This window comes from Artibeus jamaicensis, unplaced genomic scaffold (genome assembly GCF_021234435.1).
Source record: "Artibeus jamaicensis isolate MK-2021 breed Jamaican fruit bat unplaced genomic scaffold, CSHL_Jam_final contig_1132, whole genome shotgun sequence".
Lineage (NCBI taxonomy): Eukaryota > Metazoa > Chordata > Mammalia > Chiroptera > Phyllostomidae > Artibeus > Artibeus jamaicensis.
Genome location: NW_026521221.1, coordinates 7,107,873 through 7,129,267, shown reverse-complemented (window position 1 = coordinate 7,129,267; position 21,395 = coordinate 7,107,873). Strand labels below are relative to the sequence as shown.

General features: G+C 35.9%; 1 protein-coding gene across 4 annotated transcripts in view; it reads right to left on the bottom strand.

Moving 5' to 3' along the window:
* KNL1 (kinetochore scaffold 1) overlaps nucleotides 1-21,395 on the bottom strand; it is a 58,469-nt gene that overhangs the window by 17,921 nt on the left and 19,153 nt on the right. For all 4 annotated transcript variants that reach the window (XM_037161800.2, XM_037161799.2, XM_037161801.2 and 1 more), the window contains 6 exons: nucleotides 10,252-10,304; nucleotides 4,157-9,196; nucleotides 2,520-2,658; nucleotides 1,838-1,905; nucleotides 1,322-1,420; nucleotides 47-162 (listed from right to left, as the gene is read on the bottom strand). In XM_037161800.2, coding sequence (XP_037017695.2) covers nucleotides 47-162; nucleotides 1,322-1,420; nucleotides 1,838-1,905; nucleotides 2,520-2,658; nucleotides 4,157-9,196; nucleotides 10,252-10,304 — 5,515 coding nt within the window. The remainder of the gene's footprint in view (nucleotides 1-46; nucleotides 163-1,321; nucleotides 1,421-1,837; nucleotides 1,906-2,519; nucleotides 2,659-4,156; nucleotides 9,197-10,251; nucleotides 10,305-21,395) is intronic.

Genomic DNA, 21,395 nt, shown 5'->3' with positions numbered 1-21,395 from the left:
AAATTATTCACTCATCCAACAAACACAAAAACAAAAACTTTCATACTCTTCGATCTTTTGGCGAAGAGCTTCACAATCTTCTCTATAAATCTGTATCTTGGGTCGGTAAACATACTGACTTAACATCAGATCTTCTGAAGTAGACTGTGTGTTTATAGCAAACTGAAAAAACAAAATCAGACAAACCATGTTTAAGAACTGTTTCAAGTTTTAAAGTGTCTATTTCTAAAAGTTCTACAAAGAAATATTTGAATATTCTTTGGAAATTTTTATACTTAGTAAAGAAAGTTACAAGTTGAAATCTGGATTCAAGTCTCTGACATCAAAGTCCATTTCCCACAGATGTTTAGGGAAACTAGATGTTCTACTCACATGGAATTGTAAATGTCTTGAAAATGGCTATGCAGTATTTGTCATTAACCTCAACAAAGCCGAAAAATAATGGCTATACATTAAGTAATTTAATACCTAAAAATTCATTAACTTTATCATTTATTTGCATTAAACGTCTTTCTGACTTTTTATGGATATGATTTTATTGTTCCAATTTCTTAAAGTGAGTATTAACAATTCTTTTATTTTTAGACTCTCTTCTGTAACAATGATATGTGAGGCTCTTAATTTCCTGTTAAGCATAATTTTTGCATAGATTTGGTATTAACTGTTTTCCTTTCCTTTGCTTTCTAAATACTTTTGATTTCCTCTTTGACATAAAAATTATCAGAAATAGGTTTCTTATTTCTAAGAAGCTAAAGAATGTTTAGTCCTTTTATTAGTTCTAATTTTATTGTACTAAGATCAGATGATGTGGTCCATAAAATCTCCATTTTTTTCAATTTGTCAATGTTTTCTTTGTGGCCAAAAGCATAACTAATCTTTGTAAATGTTCAACAGAGTTAAGAAAAAAAATACTCCTATAAAAGTGTTATAAGTTTTTCTATTAATCTTTGAAATTGAGTTTGGTGACTGTATTATTCAAATGTTCATGATCTTACTACATACTTATTTCAAAAAATGTTTATTAAAAACTTAGATTTTTATAATGGGAAAGAGCATACGTTTAGAAAAAGTATCAAAGACAAAATAGATGGCAAGAAATGAGAAAAATAAAATTTCACCTTATGAAAAATCCATAGTACAAAAAAAGGTATAAATTTTTACAATAACCACAAATATACCTACTATGGGAAAACGTGTATAGAAAAATTTGCTTCCCTTATTCTTTTTTCTTTCTGAATAAATGCTTGCATTGAAGCAGTTTAGTAAATAAAAACAATATTTTCTAATTGAGGCAATTATTTTGCCAAGAAATTACACTTACTTTGGCTGGGAGAGTGCTCTGTCGGGGTTTCTGTATCAAAATGTGGACTTGAAGTAGTATAAAGAACTCCTTTATTGTTATTCTCCCATCTTTGAGTTTCTGAGGAAAGAAAAAAAGTTTGCATGACCATTCGAGGTGAGCTCATTTTGATTATAACCACCTCATTTGTTGGTAAATAGCTTAAAGTTCTTTATATATATTTGTGGAAATACTATCCAGATATTTGTAAGTTAGATATGAGTAGATTTTATCTAAAATTTACTTCTTGAGATTATTCAGTAACAGTAGAATTGGGGAAAAAAACAGCAAAACGTAGGTCTTCTAACCATTATTTCCACTCCATATAATTAACTGCCATATTGGACCCTTAACACAGAAAACTCATCTTGTGTATATTTGAAACATTTCAACATTTTTTAAAAATTAAGAAAAAACAAAACAAGGAAATTAATTACATTAGAAATTAGGAATACTTTAGGAATACTAATTCCTAAATTAGGAATTAGGAATACATACCTCCTTCAAGCTCTCTTCACAAATAGTATCTGTGAGAAACTGTGATTCCATCTGACTACTGCGGTATGCTAGAAGTAAGGCAAATTCAGGTGATAAGTCGAAATTAAATTGTAAACTTAATTTTAGTTATCATTCAGGTTTATGTGTGGTTCATGCTCCTGAAGCAATCTATTAAGATCTTGTTGGAAAGACAGTTATTTATAAGGTAAAATATGTTAGTTTTAAGGCTCCATTCAATGTTTTCTTAACTGAGTATAAGCCTCTTAAGGAAACTGCTCTACTCAGTGTAGTATTTCACTTCTCAATTTATTAAAGTAACAAGAATTAAACATAAAGTATTATTTTACTTATCAACTATTTATAACTCCTAAAAAAATTTATACAAATTTCATTTTTATTTATTTCATTTTAGAGAGAGAGGAAGGGGGGGATAGAAATATATTGATTGGCTGTTTCTCCCATGCCCCACGCTGGGGACCTGGCCCACAGCCCAGCCATGTGCCCCACTGGGAATCAAACTGGTAACCTTTCAGTCTGTGGGAGGATGCCCAGCCCACTGAGCCACATCAGTCAGGGCTAGCTTATATACAAATTTTAAAAATCTCTTGAATGGATATACATTTATTATTAGTCAAGTAAGCAGATGACTTGTGTTAATTAGTTTTCACGAAGATCATCTTACTGCTGCAGTCCACAGAGGTCCCATCAGTCTTGATCGAGTCCAGAGAACTGCTGCAACTAGAGGGGGTCCTGCTCAGGCTTTTTATCAATATACTGTTACCATTTTTATCTATATCCCCTTCAGCATGGTGAATGAAAATCTGAAATTATCAATTAAGGAACATCATCAGGACAAAGTTGTAACACTGTATACTCATAATGACTAAATGTTTCTTGAACACTAAAGAAATACTTCTAACATAAAATTTATAGATAACTCATATAACTTATGAGTCCCCTTAGCAAAGAATTAGAATAAGTAACAGGCAAATGAAGTCTTTAGAGTTAAAAGTAATTTTACTTTAAAATACACAGAAATAACTTTGCAAATTACACTGTATAAGAAATTATTTCTCTGATGTATCTTAGTTACAGCCAGATTCTACGAGCTATCTAACGTTGACCTATCCTATTACTCAACTACTAGCCACCAGGATCAGGGATACCACGCTACAGAAAGCCAGAATAGAATATTGACTAGTACAGAAAGAAACTTATGTCCAGGCTTTAGTATTTCCTTCATTTGGTGAACAAGACTCCTTTGGATGAAGTCAAATAAGTCATGGGGTCCTGTTTTTAATACTTTAATCATTTGACTTTACAGCCTTTAATGTCATTTTTGTTTACCAACTTTATATATGTTTTTGAGGACATTATATTCTTTGTCTAAATGCCATAGTGTAAATATGCTCCATGACAGCAGATTTTTGTCTATAAATTCCCACTGAAACATCCTAGCAACCTCAACAGTACCTGGGACATTACAGATACTAAATAAGTATTTACTGAACAAAATAGCACTAATTTTCACAGAATCTATTCAGTTATGCATTTTATATTACTGTTAACTACTTTCTTAAATCTTCATACACAAGCCAATTCCTCACCACCTCATCTTATAGAACCACTGAAATAATCTTCTAAGCTTACATTATTTCTTGAGTTTAAACTGTTTTGATGATCCTGATAATTTTAATCTTTATTTCTCCACCTGTAAAACTCAAGTTGGATGACAGGTCTTAGTCTCCCAAATTATTCAAATCAGTGTCCTTCAACTTTAATATCTATGACCTCTTTCAAAAATACAAAATCTCACTTACTTCATTTTGAGGTACTGCGCTTGACTTAGGCATTTTCCCATCCACTAAAGAAATGGACTTTCAGTTTCTTCACACTCTCGTTAGCCAAGAAAATTCAGTCAAGTTTTTCTTTATGCAGTTTGCATAATAAAAAGGCTTTTTATCCTCTAAATATTTTAACACTGAAGATGACTTTTCAAACCACATGTATCCTTCCTAGAAATTTTCATATGCAGAACTACAACAAATCACCAGAGGTGATAGAATATTTAGAATTCTATCATTTCCACATTAATTTTTGTACTACTTTAAATTTCATTTTTTTGTGACCATCTGCCACTTCAGAATGTTTTTAAGTCTAGCTGTTAGTCAATTAATCCCTTAAGATTTTACAAAGAAATATTTCTTCAGCCCTATAATTGAAAATAATTCTTGCTTACCCAAGACAAAAATAAAAATTCAAGTATGCTCATAATTTTTTTAAAATCAAGAACATTCCTTAGTTCAAGACAGAGCTTACCTCCTGATCTTGTGTAGTATCAGTACACTTAATCTCCCTTTTTCTGATTTTTTTCTCATTCTGAATATCATCATCATCTTCTTGTACCCAGGTTCTTTTCTGGCTATTGCAGGTTTCTTTCATTTTATTTTCAGGTGGTGAAATCTCTTTTTCATATGTCTTGATCAAAGACTTTTCCTCAGTTTCTATGCTAATAGAGTCTGAAGAATTAATCTCACCAGGATATATAGGAAGATTTTCCTCATTTATATATTGCGATGGACTTAAGTTCAGCTTAGCTGCAATAAATCCAATGCCTAAATCCTTATTGGAGACCAGCTGAGTTTCTAGGTGATTTAAATCAGCTGTGTCTGATGGAACCTGCTCTAGGTCATCAATACCAGTGACACTACAATTTCTCTTGTTTGGCAATCTGGGCAAAAATATTCCCAAAGAACATCTCCTCACTTTATCCTTTACAAATGTCACTAATGGTAGAGAGTTGGTTTCAGATTCATTATGAAAAAATTTATTCTCATCTCTATCATCTTTAACATTGTTGGACACTGTGTTCATATTACATATTTCTGTAGCTTGCACTCTACTCACATCATTATCTGCATTATTTACTAATTCAAGTAGTTGTTCTGGAACAGCTGGTATACAGACAGTTTGTAAATCCAAAATTTTTTCAGTTTCCTTATTCAAATTATTCACATTTGGTTTGCCACTACTAAAACTTGCAGTATTAGATGCAATGATAGGATTTGATGTTTCTTTAGGATTGTCATGAGTTTGAACAACTTGCTTAGTCAAGTCTGAGTTACTGCAGAAATCTATGGCTATATTACATTTAGCTGTTTGGATATTTTTCTTCGGTTCTTCTTCACAGGCTACAGTAAACTGTTTCTCATTATTGAGCATTATGGACTTATTTTTACTCAATTCCTCTATGGGTACAGAGGAATTCCTTGTAACAATATTTAAAGTCTTACTTTCATCTTTATTAACAACACTCTGTCCTTGTTGAGGTAATGGAGAGAGCTGCTTTGAGAGATGAGGCTGAGAACCAATACAAACATCATCGACAAAGATCGGCTTTAAACTATGTTCTGCATTATGAACAAAGGTCTCCATCTGATCCTCTGGAAACTTAAGAGATACTTGCATTGAGTCAAGTTTGGTCATGTTCCTCAAATCTTGACCACATACTAAAGTTTGATTAGCTAATAGATTTTGGGGCTCCGTAATCAGATCTTGATCTTTGAGCACTGTTATGACACAGTCTGACTGTCCTTTGGTATCAGTTTGAGTAATTTTTTCCTTCTCTAACAAAGAACAAGAATCAGAAAGAAGCAGTCCCTCAGATTTCAAGTAATACTCACGGGCTAAATTATTTGCATAAGCAAGACCATTTTGCACTGGGCAATTACTGGCTTTCTCATCTTTATCATGTAAGGACATGACATTCCCCTCCAAATTATCAAAATAGGAAATAACATTAGGTAAACAGGAATAATTATTGCTGGATTCACAAATAGCAGGTGCATGACTGTTTGTAAAATCCACATTTCTTCTAGCTGTGCTACTTAAGTGGCAGCTTTCAAGTTTGGCTTTTTCCAATGTGTCGGCCTGGCCTACAACTCCCCCCCTGTCCTTTTCATCCACAGCAGTGCTATAGAATTTGACAATTTCTCTCTCACCTTGATCCCCAGAAAATGTATTAGAAAAGGCTATCACATGATGCTTTTGCTCAGTGTGAAGAACAACTTTGTTTTCTACAGCCTGTACTTGTTTTTCAGTGATTTCTTGAACAGACCTACCATCCTTAGGAAAAGAAACACCCAAGGTTTCTCCTTTTGCTGTTCCAAAATTAGAGTACTCTTGAAGTATTTTCTCAGTGGCTTGACAATCAATGAAAGCATTATGGGACTTGGTGACTTCCATATCATTGTGATTATCAAAAAACATTATAGTATTCTGCATAGGCTTACTGGTTATTTTAACCGGTGAGACAGTTTTACACTCTAAGGCAGTTGTGTGACTTCTAGTGATCTCCATGTCATCCTGCCCACATGTATAAAGAACAGTTTTAGAAGTTCCTGCCAAAGGCACCAAAAGGAGGTCTTCTTCATCTTCTACGGCACTTTTATTATTTATTTCTGTACAACTCTGGATGATATCCATGTCATTTTTATGATTACTTGATAATGCAATGGACTTGTCATTTTTGAATCTAAGGCTTTTCCTTCTTTGACTTATGTCTGACAGAGGTTCATTCAGAAATCTAGGCTTTGGTACATCTTTGTTATTTTTCCAAATGGTTGATGTAGACACTTCCATGTTACCATTAGCTATAACTGCTACAGCTTTCTCTACAGAACCACTATTAGACCGTTCCCTAGTCAGCTGGCTGACTCTTGCTGCTGAATTGTCACTTTTAACATTCTCTGGAAAGAAAACACTATCCTCAGAATAAGGAGTCACTGTTGATTTTCCCAGGCCTTTCTTTTTGGATAGTTCAAAATCAGGTCTCTCTGGAAGCACAGTTCTTTCCTTTGCTTGGTAGTCAATGAAAACAGTGTGGGATTTTGTCATTTCTAGCTCATCATGATTACCTATAAACATTACAGTCTTGTCCACAGGCCTGGTAGTTATTTCATCTGGTGAGACAGTTTTAAATTCTATGGCAGTTGTGTGACTTCTGGTGACCTCCATATCATCCTGCCCATATGCATACAAAACAGTTTTAGAAGTTCCTGCTGAAGGCACCAAATGGGAATCAGGTTCATCTAATAAAGGTCTATGATTTATTTCCAAGGTATAACTCTTGGTGATATCCATATTATTCTCATCACCCTCTGAAAATATAACAGTCTTATCAATTTTTAGTCTGTCAATACTTTTCCTTTCACAAATTTGGACATCTTGGTTTTCATTCAGAAATCCAGGTTGCTGTATACATTTGTCCTCCAATGTATCCATATCATTAAAAATGAATACTCCAGATTTTTCAGTAGGAGTTTTATTATAATTCTCAACTTTTACAGCTTCATGTCTGATACTATTTCCTAAATTAGTCTTATCAAGTTCTTGTACTTCAGAAGGTCCAAATCCAATGACAACAGTGTGACTCTTGGTTAGATCCATATTTTGCTCCTCTTCTGAACAAATAATTATCTTGTCATGAGAACAGTCAAGGGCAGGATTGCCTAAACTTTTCCTCAGTGGCTCAGGCAGTTTAGAGTTCTGGCCTGGTACAGATTTTACTATATGACTGTCAATAGCAGTATTATGATTTTTCACAGTACATTGTCCTTCTGATGAAAACAGCTTTGTGGTAGGAAACATAGATTGCTCACATGACACAGTATTTCTGTTATTCCCCAGGGCTACTTGTTTATTAAGATCTCCACCAGAGTATAGTATATTATACTTTGCACTGTCCTGGTTAATATTGACTGACTGAGGAGAAACTTCATCAAGATAGGGTGAAACCTCCAAAACTGGATCTTTTTCTCTTCTCCAAGTGTCAGTTAGGAAGTTTTGAGATATTATGTTTGGCTGTTGGGATAGTTCAAAATGACTTTTGGTCATTTTTTCTAATTCATTTAAAAGGCCATTGCTGTCAGAGTGAGACTTATTAATATCTTCAGATGCTAGATTATAAGATGGAGAAGGAGCTTGACTTCCCAAATTAGTTTTGTGACTTTTAGTCAAATCGTTATCTTCACCTGTGAAGATTACATTCTTTTTGCCAGTCAGTGAAATAAAGGAAGGATTTGCCAGGCCCTGTTTTAATGTTTCCCTAGATACATCGAGAACTGAGCTACAGTTTACATTAAATTCTTTATCCTTTGACACAATTATGTGATTTTGGAGCATTTCTTTTTCAGATATTGGTATGGCTATCCGTACATCTGTCTGATCTTGTTTAAAAATCTGATTATCTATTGCAACCGTGTGACTCTTGGTAATGTCCATGCTGTCCTCTCCTGAATATATCGTATTCTCTGTAAGAAGAGAGCTGACATCTGGATTAGGATACATTTTGGCATAATTACTGTCATGCTTCAGCAAATTTTTTTCTTCTCTCGTACTTGAGAGACACTTAGTCAGTTCCATGGCATTATTACAACTAGAATACAAAAATGTCTTATAATCTTGAATTGCTGTACTGGAACATATAGATTCTGGGATCACAGCCAATGTACTGATATCTTGGTTAGAAGGCTGTGTGACCATTTGAGTTTCTGTCCCAGTAATATCACTTCTGGTAATATGTATTTCACCTTTAGGGTTTAAGGAAGGATCTTGGAAAGCAGCATTTGGTTTATTCTCAAAGACGCTCTTTTTCTCTGAAGCTTTAGTTCTATCATCTGTTGTAACATCCATCATGACAGTCTGGGTTTGATTTTCAATTTCAGGTAAATTATCTGCTGAGGGTAAAATTTGTATAGTGTGGTTTCTTGTCAAGTCCATTAAGTCACTTCCATAAACTGTAATATCATCACTTTTAAACTCCCTTAAGTTAGCCTCACTGGATGTGGGAAGCAAATTCTGAATATTGGCTGTATGACAATGGGTGAAATCCATCTCATCATCTTGTTCTCTAAAGATTCTAGTCATATTACTGCCAGTTTCATCTACATGAAAGGATTCATGCATTTGATGTACAGAAGAGGTCCTATTTGATTCTTTTGAATGAATAGATATCTCAGAATTTTCCTTATCAGGTCCTGTACAAGAAGCATTAGATTTCCTTGTTTTCAATCTTTTTATGAAGTCATTGAAATTTATTTTCTTTTCTGAATTAGTATTTTGATCCATGGAAAAATTTAACTCTTTTTCTATTCTTGAATCCTCAGTGTGAAGCTTTAAGTTAGCCAGGAAGGCCGTGGTATCTATCTTGGTGGACTTCTCATTTTTTGTATAATCTAAAAGGCCTTTGGTAATCATCACAGTGTGACTTGCTGTCAGGTCCATCTGGTTTTCATCTGAAAAGATGACTGTCTGGTCACATGAATGTTTCTTTCCATGATTGTGCTCTGTAACTGAAACCTATAATGAAAACAAAACATCAAAAAATCAAATAAAATGCAAATTAAAAAAAAAAGGCATTTTACATGTGCTATATAAATAATCTTCAATGATGGTCTCATGATATTTTGGTGTGTCTGAAACAATGGTGTGGTGTATAGTAATTTGTTATAAAATTTTTTTCTAAAGACTTAGAATACTTTTAGTGTTTTTAGACAAATTAAAAGTTCAAGGTTAATTATACATCCACTAGAATGATAAAAAATAGAAAGGACCGACAATACTGAATGCAAATATAATGAAACTTCTAATCACTGTATTAGGTCATTGTCATTCTAAATAAAAAAGACTTAGAAAGGGGTAAGTACATAATGACTAATTTATAACACATTCTGTACTTTTGGGAGTTAGGATTTTCTTTTAATCTGATTTTATTTGTAAGGATATGGTCAAACTCCTTGGTACTTGAAGTATGGTCCAACAGACCATAACACCTAGGTATATTAAACACGTAGGTATATTAATAACACCTAGGAGATTGTTAGAACTATATAACACAAGGGCCCACATTAGATCTAGTGGATAAGAATCTATATTTTAACAAAATCTTGAGATGATTCATATGCCCATTAAAGTTTGAGAAGTCATGATATAACTAATATATTTCCCTAATATTTAAGCTGAGAGTAATTAAATTTTCCCTAACTAACTAAAAAGGTAAGTTTTTCCAGCCCTGGCTGGTGTAGCTCAGTGGATTGAGCATGGGCCTATGAATCAAAGGGTCGCCAGTTGGATTCCCAGTCAGGACACATGCCTTGGTTGAGGGACTGGTCCCCAGTCAGGGGCAATAGAGAGGCAACCACACATTAATGTTTCTCTCCCTTTCTTTCTCCCTCCTTTGCCCTCTCTCTAAAATAAGTAAATAAAATCTTTTTTTTAAAGAAGTTTTTCCAGTCTACAGGTCCATTTTGGTAGGTGACCCCTGAATCATACCATTACCATTAAATTTTGACTTTTTAAAAAGTTGTAGCTGTCAAGAGAAATTAAAATATGAAGGCACTTGCATGAACCCATACCTCTCTTTGTTGCATCTGGGTCTGAATGGGAGCACACAGCAAAGTGTTCATTCCTATTAGAAAAAAATTAAAAAAAAAAACCCAAAAACTATAGTCAATGACAAAAATATGTATCACCAAGAGGCTAACTTTCCCTTTGTTAGGTTCTTCATCAGTTTTAAGTATAGTGGAGCCCTTATCAGCAGCTTTGCTTTTTGCAGTCATTCGTGGTCAACCATGGTCTAAAAATATTAAATGGAAAATTCCAAAAATAATTTCTAAATTTTAAATTACATTCCATTCTGAGTAGCACAATGAAATCTTGAGCCATCTGGCTCCATCCTGCCCAGGACACGCATCAGCCCTTTGTCCAACGTATCCAACACAGTATATGCTGCCTGTCTGTTATTCACTTAGAAGCCATCTTGGTTGTCAGGTCTACTGTGACGGTATTGCAGTGCTTGTGTTCAAAACTCCTTATTTTACTTACTAATGAACCCAGTCTAAGAGTAGTGATGCTGACTATTAGAATATGCTTCCTTTAAGTGAAAAGGTAAAATTTCTCCACTTAATAAGAATAAAAAAAGCTGTATGTTGAGGATGCTAAGAACAACTCTATTTGTAAAATAGCTTAATTTATAAATTAAGCTTTATCATAGGTATGTATATAGAGAAAAATACATAACTATATACAGTTTGATACTATCTATGATTACAGGCATACAACTGTGGATCCTGGAACATATTTTCCATGCACAAGGGGAGACTACTATATTTACTGAAGTTTTAGTTACTAAGTCCTTTATGAGGACATAAGTATTAAATTCCATTGACTTTTAATTGTCCCATTTTAGAGACAGAAATAGTTGCTGTATTCTTTGTGTGGCTAAAGTATTTTTAGAATGTGGTACACATTTTAATGGTGGAAATTTTAGACTACTTCCCCCCCTCTTCTCCATTTTTAAAAATTTCTCGGATAGTACAGATTACATGGTAAAGAGTACCAACTGATTAGACTGAAATGTTAGTGTACAATTTTGAAGCATCTTTTATTCTATGTTAAGAAATCTAGACCTCATAATTAAAGGTACATTTTATTAAAAATATTTTAGATCTCTTCCAAATGGCAGAGGAGTAAATGGAAGTCACACTGACCTTCTCCCAGGACCAATCTGAAATTACAATTAAATTGTTGAGAAATCACCCAGAACAAACTGAACAATAGTAAGAGAGAAGCCTTATAACCTCAGACAGACAGAAGAATAAGCTTCAGCACAATCTGACTGGTAGGGAGTTCAGTAGAAACGTGAGAGGGCTGGCTAGGTGCCCACTCAAATATGTAAGCTCCAGAGTGATACTTAAGCAGCCAGTTGGATACCCCTCAGAAGTGTGGGATCTAAACCCTAAGCTGGAATCCCCAGCCTAGAATACTAGAACCTAAAACATACACAGATAATATCCTGTGGCAAAAAGCAGCAGGGTCGCTCTCTGACAGAGATGGATGGCTGGAGACACAAAGACTCATTTAAAGGGCAAATGCACAAATTTTCATTGATCCAGCAAAGAGGTGGGGGACAGAGTGAGCTAAAGACCCCTCAGGAGAGACTAGGGACAAAAGCTTTGGGGAGAGAAATCAGAGTAGATGGCAGGATCCCGGTGATGAGTCACCCTCATATGGCAATACCATGGTGCTCAGGCAGACCATGCTTCTCTGAGTGGAAGCAGCCTGAGGGGAAAAAACAGCCCCAATTCCCAGGGATTTTGAACCTCCCTATGGTGCTTAAGCCTGACTGCTGAGGGCAGTCTGACTGAGTGCAGTCTGACTAGATTAAAAAATGAAGGAGGTAGCCACAGACAGTAGAGCCATGGAAATCTCAAACAGGCTCCTGAAGGTCAGAGGGGATCAACATCTGAAACCACCAGAGGTGGATCCAAAAAGAAAGAATAGTGGTAAATACTAGATGCTACCAAGACAAACTGCACCATGGTCTTCAGGATTTGCAATATTTTCTTTCTTGCATAGTTTTTTATCATTCATTTCCTGTACATCAAGTTTGTACATTTAAGTCACTAGATTTTATACTATAGTTTATTTCAATTCACATATTTTGCCATTCCCTTCTCTTACCCATTTTACCTTCTTCTTCCCTCTCATTATTTTCATTTTAAATTTTGTTTTCTCCCTTACTACAACTTGTTTCCATCTGGCACCCTTACTATTTCACTCCATCTAGGCTCTCGAAACCAGTTTTCTTGTCAGTGGTCATCTCACATCCTTTTTCCCAATCTTAAAATACCTGCACTCTCTACCTTTAGCAATCTTCGCCTGTTGTTGTGGATAGGGTAGTTGTTGCATTTTTTCAGTGTTATGTGTAGATCTTCACTAATTTTGTATTTAAAATCTCAAATTTTACCCTTTCCCCTCCTACTCTTTTTTGTCTCAAATGTTATTTATCGTAGCTTAGCTTTTACTTTTTTCTTTCTTCTTTTTCTTTCATCTTTCCCCTTTTTTTTCATCTCAAATTTTATTTTTTCCCTGTATTGCCTGTTTTCACTCCTGACTCTTAGTACTCTCTCTCCATCATTTAACTCACTTCCCATTCCTCTAGAAATTTTCCTTTTTTCCCCTCTCCAATTCCCATTACATCCATATTAATTTTAGCTGATTTGTTTTTTAATTTTTTATATACAGATTATCTATTATGCTATTACAGTTGTCCCATTTTCCCCCTTTCACTCCCTTCCACCCTGCACACAATCTTCCACCCACATTCCCTGTCTTTAGGTCATGTCCTTGTGTCATACTTACAAGTTCTTTAGCTTCTACATTTCCCATACTATTTTACCCTCCCCCTGTCTATTTTCTACCTACCATCTATGCTACTTAGTCTCTGTATCTTTTCCCCCTCCCAATTATAACTCTCCATGTGATCTCCACTTCTGTGATTCTGTTTCTGTTCTAGTTGTTTGCTTAGTTTGTTTTTGTTGTGGTTGTTAATAACTGTGAGTTTGCTACCATTTTACTGTACATGTCTTTTATCTTCTTTTTCTTAGATAAGTCCCTTTAACATTTCATATGATAGGGGCTTGGTGATGATGAACTCCTTTAACTTGACCTTATCTGAGAAGCACTTTATCTGCCCTTCCATTTTAAATGAAAGCTTTGCTGGATAGAGCAATCTTGGATGTAGATCCTTGCCTTTCATGACTTGGAATACTTCTTTCCAGCCCCTTCTTGCCTGCAAGGTCTCTTTTGAGAAGTCAGCTGACAGTCTGATGGGAACTCCTTTGTAGGTAACTGTCTCCTTATCTCTCGCTGCTTCTAGGATTCTTTCCTTCATTTTAATCTTGGGTAATGTAATAATAATGTGCCTTGGTGTGTTCCTCCTTGGGTCCAACTTCTTTGGGACTCTCTGGGCTTCCTGGAAGTCTATTTCTGTTGGCAGATTGGGGAAGTTCTCCTTTATTACTTGTTCAAATAACTTTTCCACTTGTTGCAGTTCCTCTTCCCCTTCTGGTATCCAAATGATTCAGATGTTGGAACATCAGAATTCAACCAATTCTGTGAGCATCCTGATTACCAGTGTTTTGAACTGGGCATCTGAAAGGTTGGCTATCTCTTTGACACTTAGTTGTATTATTTCTGGAACTCTGATCTGTACTTTCATTTGGGCCATTTTTTTTGTCTTGATGTGCCTGTTATATAGTGAGGGGAGGAGCCTTGGGTGTTCACCAGGGTGGGCAACCCACGTCCCTGGGTTGTTATGCTGTACGTGGGGCAGGGGTCAGAGAGGGAACAATGGCACTTGTTCCACTCTCTACCAGATTTCAGTCACTTCCACTGCTTCCCCCAAGCAAACTGGGCCTGTCTGATGCTTGTTCCCAGATGGGTGGGTTTGTGTACGTTCTATGACCCTGTGGGACTCTCCAACAAACTCTGGAGTTTCTCCTGGCACCTCAACCCCCATAGGTATTTTCAATCAGTGTTTTGAGGCTTTATTTTCCTGAGCTGGAACCCTGGGTTTGGCAGTCTGTCTCACTCCCTAGTTTTGCCTGGTTTATCTGCGTACAAATGTGAGACTGGCCATTCTGCCAGTGGCCTGTGCACCATGCCCTTCCACAATTCGCTGCCTTGCTGGGCCTGCCTGCTGACGCCTTATGCGCCTGGGTTCCGCCAGCTGCCGCTTTGCTGCAAGTCCTCTCCAGTTGGCCACCCAATTCCGCCCCTCTTACTGGTCTGGATAAATGTTTTTTCTTTAACTCCTTGGTTGTCGAACTTCCACACAGTTCAATTTTCTGTCAGTACTGGTTGTTTGTTTGTTTCTAAATTTTTGTTGTCCTTATTTTGGTTGTGTGAGGAGGCACAGTGTGTCTACCTACGCCTCCATCTTGGCCGGAAGTCTGATTTGTTGTTGATAGTGCTCTGGTGAATCTTTCTCTCCAATCCCCCTGCCTTTTTCTTTTCTTTAAAGAAGAAAGAGAGGGAGAGAAGCATCAAAGTGCAGTTGCTTCTCATGTACCCCATACTGGGGACCTGTCCCACAATCCAGGTATATGCCCCGACTGGAAATCAAACTGGCAACCCTTTGGTTCACAGGCTGGCACTTAATCCACTAAAGCCACATCAGCCGGGGCCCCCTTCCTTTTTTCTTCTCTCAGTTTTATTTTAATTTCTGTTTAAATCTAATACTATATGCTTCCTTTCTCTTACTCCAGTCTGCCTTCTTCCTTCCATTTTTAATTTATGATGTAAATTTTACATTCCCCTTTCAATTCCTCTGATTCCCAACTCTTATTAGTATTCCTCTCTACCCTCTCAAAGTCATTCTTCTTTCAGTAGGTCATCTCATATTTGCTCTCCTTTCTTATAATACTCTTAATCTTTTTATACCCTTATTAATACTGGTTCATTTGCTGTTTATAGTAGGATTGTGGAGGAAGATATTTTTACGGTTGTTATTTTGCCTCCTGGGCTTTGTGCTTTTGTTCTGGCAGCACCTGCACAACAACATACAAGAAATGTTGGATGGAGTGACCCTCAGTTAACCAGCTGGAGGGAAAGACCCACCAAAGAACAGCCCAATGACAATCAAAACCCAATTACATCCAGAAAGTCAATGTAAATGTCATAAAGGACATCCCAAGAGCAGCAAGTTCAAGAGATAGCACCACTGAATCTCAAAGATCTCCTACCACCAGAAGTTCACACCACAAAGTCAGGAAGTCAAAACAGATCATTTTAAGAAGCAGAAGCAAATAAGAAGTCTCACAAATAATGGGAAGACAAAGAAATAGCCATCAATCAAAAGGAAAGAAAGAGTCCTCAAAAAAGAGTGCTAAATGAAACAGAGGCAAGTCAATTATCAGATATTGAGTTCAAAACAATGGTTATAAGAAAGATCAATGAACTCAGTGAGAATTACCAAAAGCTACAGGGAAGCTGCAAGGTACTTACTGTAACTATTTCAACCTGAAAAATGACACAGAAACAACCAACATGAGGCAGGAACAAATGAAGAATACAATTTCTGAATGGAAGAATACAATAGAAAGAATCAAAATAGGGCTAGATGAAGCAGAAGATCAAATCAGGAAGCTGGAGGATAAGGTAGAAAAAACTCTCAGAAAGTACAAGAAAAGGGAAAGAGACTCAAAAAAGATGAAGAGGGGTTAAAGGAACTGCAGGACAGCATGAAATGTAATAATATACAAATAATAGGGATACCAGAAGGAGAAGAGGAGGAGCAAGGGGTAGAACACCTGTTTGAAAAAGTATTGATGGAAAATTTCCCTAATTTCGTGAGAGAAAAAGCCACACAAGTCCAGGAAGCATAGAGGATCCGATCCCAATCAAGAGGAACCCAAAGAGGCCCACTCTAAGACACTAAAATGGCAAAATTCAAAGACAAAGAAAGAATCTTAAAGGCAGCAAGGGAGAAAGGGGAAGTATCACACAAGAGAGCCCTAATAAGGCTAGCAGCTGACTTCTCAACAGAAACACTGCAAGCCAGAAGGGAATGGCTTCAAATATTCCAAGTAATGAAAGGCAAAGGCCTGCAACCAAGACTACTCTATCCAGCAAGTCTCTCAATTAAATGCATGGTGAAAGCAGGAGTTTCCCAGACAAAAGAAAGCTAAAAGTATACACCCACACCAAACCAGCATTGCAAGATATGCTAAAGGGACTGCGTTAAGACGAGGAAAAAGAGTGAGAGTAAGAGGCATACAGCTACAAAGGGGAAAAATGGCAATGAGTAAATACCTATCAATGATAACCTTAAATGTAAATGCTCCAAGCAAAAGACACAGGGTAGATGAATGGACACATATGATCGACACATATGCTGCCTACAAGAGACCCACCTTGGAACAAAAGACCTACATAGACCGAAAGTGAAAGGTTGGAAAAAATATACCAAGCAAATGAACAGGAAAAAAAGCCAGGGTAGCAATACTTCTATCAGACAAAATAGACTTCAAAACAAAAGCCATAAAAAAAACACAGAAGGACACTTTATAATACTCAAGGGAAGAATCCATCAAGAAGACACAAATACTGTAAACATATATGCACCCAAGACAGGAGAAGCCAAATATATAAGAAAAATCTTGGAGGACTTCAAGAAAGATATAGATATCAACACAATTATAGTAGGGGATTTTAACACCCCACTGTCAACAATGCATAGATCTTCCAAACAAATATCAATAAGTATATTTCGGAACTGAATGACACATTAGATCAAACGGACTTAGCTGATATCTATATAGAATCCTTTCATCCCAAAGATGCACAATACACTTTCTTTTCAAATCCATGTGGAATATTTAAAGACAGACTACATAATAGGACACAAAACAAGCCTCAACAAATTCAAGAAAACTGAAATCATATCAAGCGTTTTCTTGGACCACAAGGGCCTAAAACTAGAAACCAACCTCACGGAAAAAACTCAAAAACATTCAAACTCATGGAGACTGAACAGCATGCTATTAAACAATGAATGGGTTAATAATGAGATCAAAGAAAAAAATCACAAAGTTTCTTGAAACAAATGAAAATGAACACACAACAGTCCAAAACCTATGTGGGACACGGCAAAGGCAGTCCTGAGATGAAAGTTCATAGCAATAGAGGCCTACTTAAAAAAGACAGAAACATTTCAAATAAATAGCCCAATCATACATCTACAAGAACTGAAGGAACAGTAATAAACAAAGCCCAGAGCGAGTAGAAGTAAGGAAATAACCAAGATTAGAACAGAATTAAATAACATAGAGACTAAAAGAGCAATTCAAAAGATCGATAAACTCAGGAGCTTGTTCTTTGAAAAGATAAACAAAATTGACAAGCCTTTAATGAGACTTACCGAGATAAAAAAGGAGAGAACTCAAACAAATAAAATAGAACTGAAATAGGAGAAATTACAACTGTTATCACATAAATGCAAAGGATTATAAGAAATTACTACAAACAAATATATGCCAAGAAATTTGAAAACCTGGGTGAAATGGACAAGTCTCTAGAAACATACAGTCTTCCAAAATTGTATCAAGAAACAGCAGAAAGCCCAAACAGACCAATAACAGCTGGTGATATTGAAGCAGTAATGAAAAAACTCCCAGCACACAAAAGCCCTGGACCAGACAGTTTCACAGGAGGATTTTACAAAACATTTAAGGAAGAGCTAATGCCTATCCTTCTCAGACTTTTCCAAAATATCTAAGAAGAGGGAAGATTCCCAAACTCTTATTTTGTGAGGCCAGCATCATCCCAATCCCCAAACCAGATAAAGACACAACAAAGAAAGAAAATTACTGGCCACTATTGCTGATGAACATAGATGCTAAAATCCTCAACAAAAAATTGGCAAATTGTATCCAGCAATACATTAAAAAGATCATACACCATGATCAAGTGGGATACATTCCAGAGATGCAAGGATGGTACAATATTCACAAATCAATAAATGTAATACATCACATAAAACGAAACACAAAAATCACATGATCAAATCAATAGATGTGGAAAAAGGATTCGATAAGTTATAGTACCCATTTATGATAAAAACACTCAGCAAAGTGGGAGTAGAAGAAGCATACCTCAACATAATAAAGGCAATATATGAAAACCCTACAGCCAACATCATACTCAATGGGCAAAAACTAAAAGCTTTCCCACTAAGATCAGGAACAAGACAAGGATGTCCACTTTCACCATTTCTCTTCAACACAGTATTGGAAGTCCTAGCCACAATGATCAGACAAGAAAAAAAAAAAAGGCACCCGAATTTTAAAGGAGGAAATAAAATTGTCATTGTTTGTAGATGACGATGGTGTAAACAGAAACCCTCAAGACTTCACCAAAAAACTACTTGACGTAATAAGTGAATTTGGCAAAACAGTGGGATACAAAGTCAGTATTCAGAAATTTAAGACATTTTTGTACACCAGCAATGAAATATCAGAAACAGAAATCAGGAAGAAATCTCATTTGCTATTGCAACATGAAAACTAAAGTAACTAGGAATAAACCCAACCAAGAAAGTAAAAGACCTGTACCCAGAAAACTACATAACAGTGAAGAAAGAAATTAAGAGAGACACAAATAAATGGAAGCATATACTGTGTTCATGGATTGGAATAATTAACATCATCAAAATGTCCATATTACCCAAAGCAATTTATAGATTCAACACAATCCCTATTAAAATACCAATAACATATTTCATAGACGTAGAACAAACATTTCAAAAATTTATATAGAACCATAAATGACCCCGAATAACCTCAGTAATTTCGAGAAAGAACAAAGTTGGAGGGATCACAATACCTGATATCAAACTGCTGTAATCAAAACAATCTTGTACGGGCATAAGAAAACAGACACATAGATCAATGGAACAGAATTAAAAGCCCAGAAATAAACCCAGGTCTCTATGGTCAATTAATATTCAACAAAGGGGGCAGAAGCATAAAGTTGGGTAAAAATAGCCTCTTCAACAAATGGTGTTGGGGGATCTGGACAACCATATGCAAAAAAATGAAACTCGACCACCAATTTACACCATACACAAAAATAACCACAAGACAGACAAAAGACTTAAATAAATGTTGTAACACCATAAAAATCCTAACAATATAGGCAGGAAAATTTCAGATATTTCATTCAATAATATTCTTATCATTATGTCCCTAGAGCAAGTCACATAAAGAAAAGAATAAATAAATGGGACTACAATAAATTAAAAAGCTTCTGCATGGTTAAACAAAATATCAGCAAAAAGAAATCAACCGTATGGGAAAAATTATTTGCCAATGATACCTCTGATAAGGGTTTTATCTCCAAAATATATAAAGAACTCACATGACTCCACATCAGGAACACAAAGAATCCAATTTAAAAAATGGGCAAAGACCTGAACAGACACTGCTCCAAAGGGGCCCAGTGTACATATAAAAGGATGCTCAGCATCTCTAGCCATCACAAAGATACAAATTAAAACGACAATGAGATACCACTTCACACTGGTCAGAATGGCTGTAGTAAGCAAATTAACAAACAAGTGCTTGCAAGGTTGTACAGAAAAGGGAACCCTAGTACACTGTTGGTGGCAATGCAGATTGGTACAGCCACTGTGAAAAACAGTATGGAATTTCCTCAAAAAAGTAAAAATGGAACTGCCTTTCAATGCAGCAATTCCACTGCTGTAATTATTCCCTAAGAATCCTGAAACACTCATTCAAAAGAACCTATGCACCCCAATGTTCATAACAGCAATTTACAAAAGCCAAGCATTGGAAACAGAATAAGTGGATCAAAAAACTGGTACATTTACACAATGAAATACTACACAGCAGAAAGAACTCCTATCCTCCACAAAAGCATGGCTGGAACTGGAGAGCATTATGCTAAATGAAATAAACCAGGGGGTGAAAGACAAATACCATATGATCTCACCTATAAGTGGAACCTAATCAACAAAACAAAGAAGTGAGCCAAACAGAATCAGAGACATGGAAATAAAGAACAAACTGACAGTAACCAGAAGGGAGGGAAGAGGGGTACAACAGGGAAAGAAGGGGTTGTCAAGGAACATGTATAAAGGAATAAGGACAAAGACAATGAGTGGGGGAGGACTGAATGTGAGAGTTGGAGGTGGGTGAGGTGGGGGAGAGTAATGAGGGGAAAATGGGGATGAATGTAAATGAACAACAATAAAAAAAAGTTCTAGCCCTGGTTGGTGTGGCTCAGAGGATTGAGCACCAGACTGCAAACCAAAGGGTTGCTGGTTCGATTCCCAGTCTAGGGCACATGCCTTGGTTGTGGGCCAAGTCCCCAGTAGGGGGTGCTTGAGGGGCCACCACACAATGTGTTTTTCCCTCTCTTTCTCCCTCTCTTTCCCTCTGTCTAAAAATAAATAAATAAAGTCTTTTAAAAAATTCCAGAGAAGAAAGTAGATTCAAGAGAAGATGAACCAATAAGGAAACTACTGTAATAGTTCAGATATAACACAATAAGAATTTGTTAGGGCAAGACCCAATGAAAATGGAAATAAAGAATTAGATGCAAGACATTCTAGAATTAAAATATAAAGGTTTAGGTAACAAATTGGACTTTAAAAATACAGGATTGAAGATGGTATAATAAAAAAAGAAAATACATTTAAAAATACTTAAGTTTAAAGGCATATCTTTAGAACATTTTTTTTAAAGAGTTTACAGCAACCTTGATTAAACATGATGATGAGTTACAGGCTTTTTATTAGGAGCCTTATTTATTTATCAAGTTTCCACTAATTTATTCAAGAAATATTGCTTCACAACCATATATTATGTGTCCCCAAACAAGTATTTACTAAAATACAAAGGAAAAGACAAACTTTCTGAACTCAGAGTTTCTAATTTAACAAGAGCCAGAAGTAAATACCAAACTACAATGTGATAAATTTTACAACAGACTGTGAAATAAAAGGAGTGCTATGACAGCACAGGACACAGTGACTAACTTCTTGGTCTTGAAGAGAGACTCCATTTAAGCCAGTATTACTCAGTGTATGGTGTCAGTCTGTGAACAGCTGGTTCAGAGATCTTGCAGCTAATGTAAATTACATAGTATTTCCTTCATCAAGTAAGCTTTATTAGGAAAAAATGTCACCTAAACT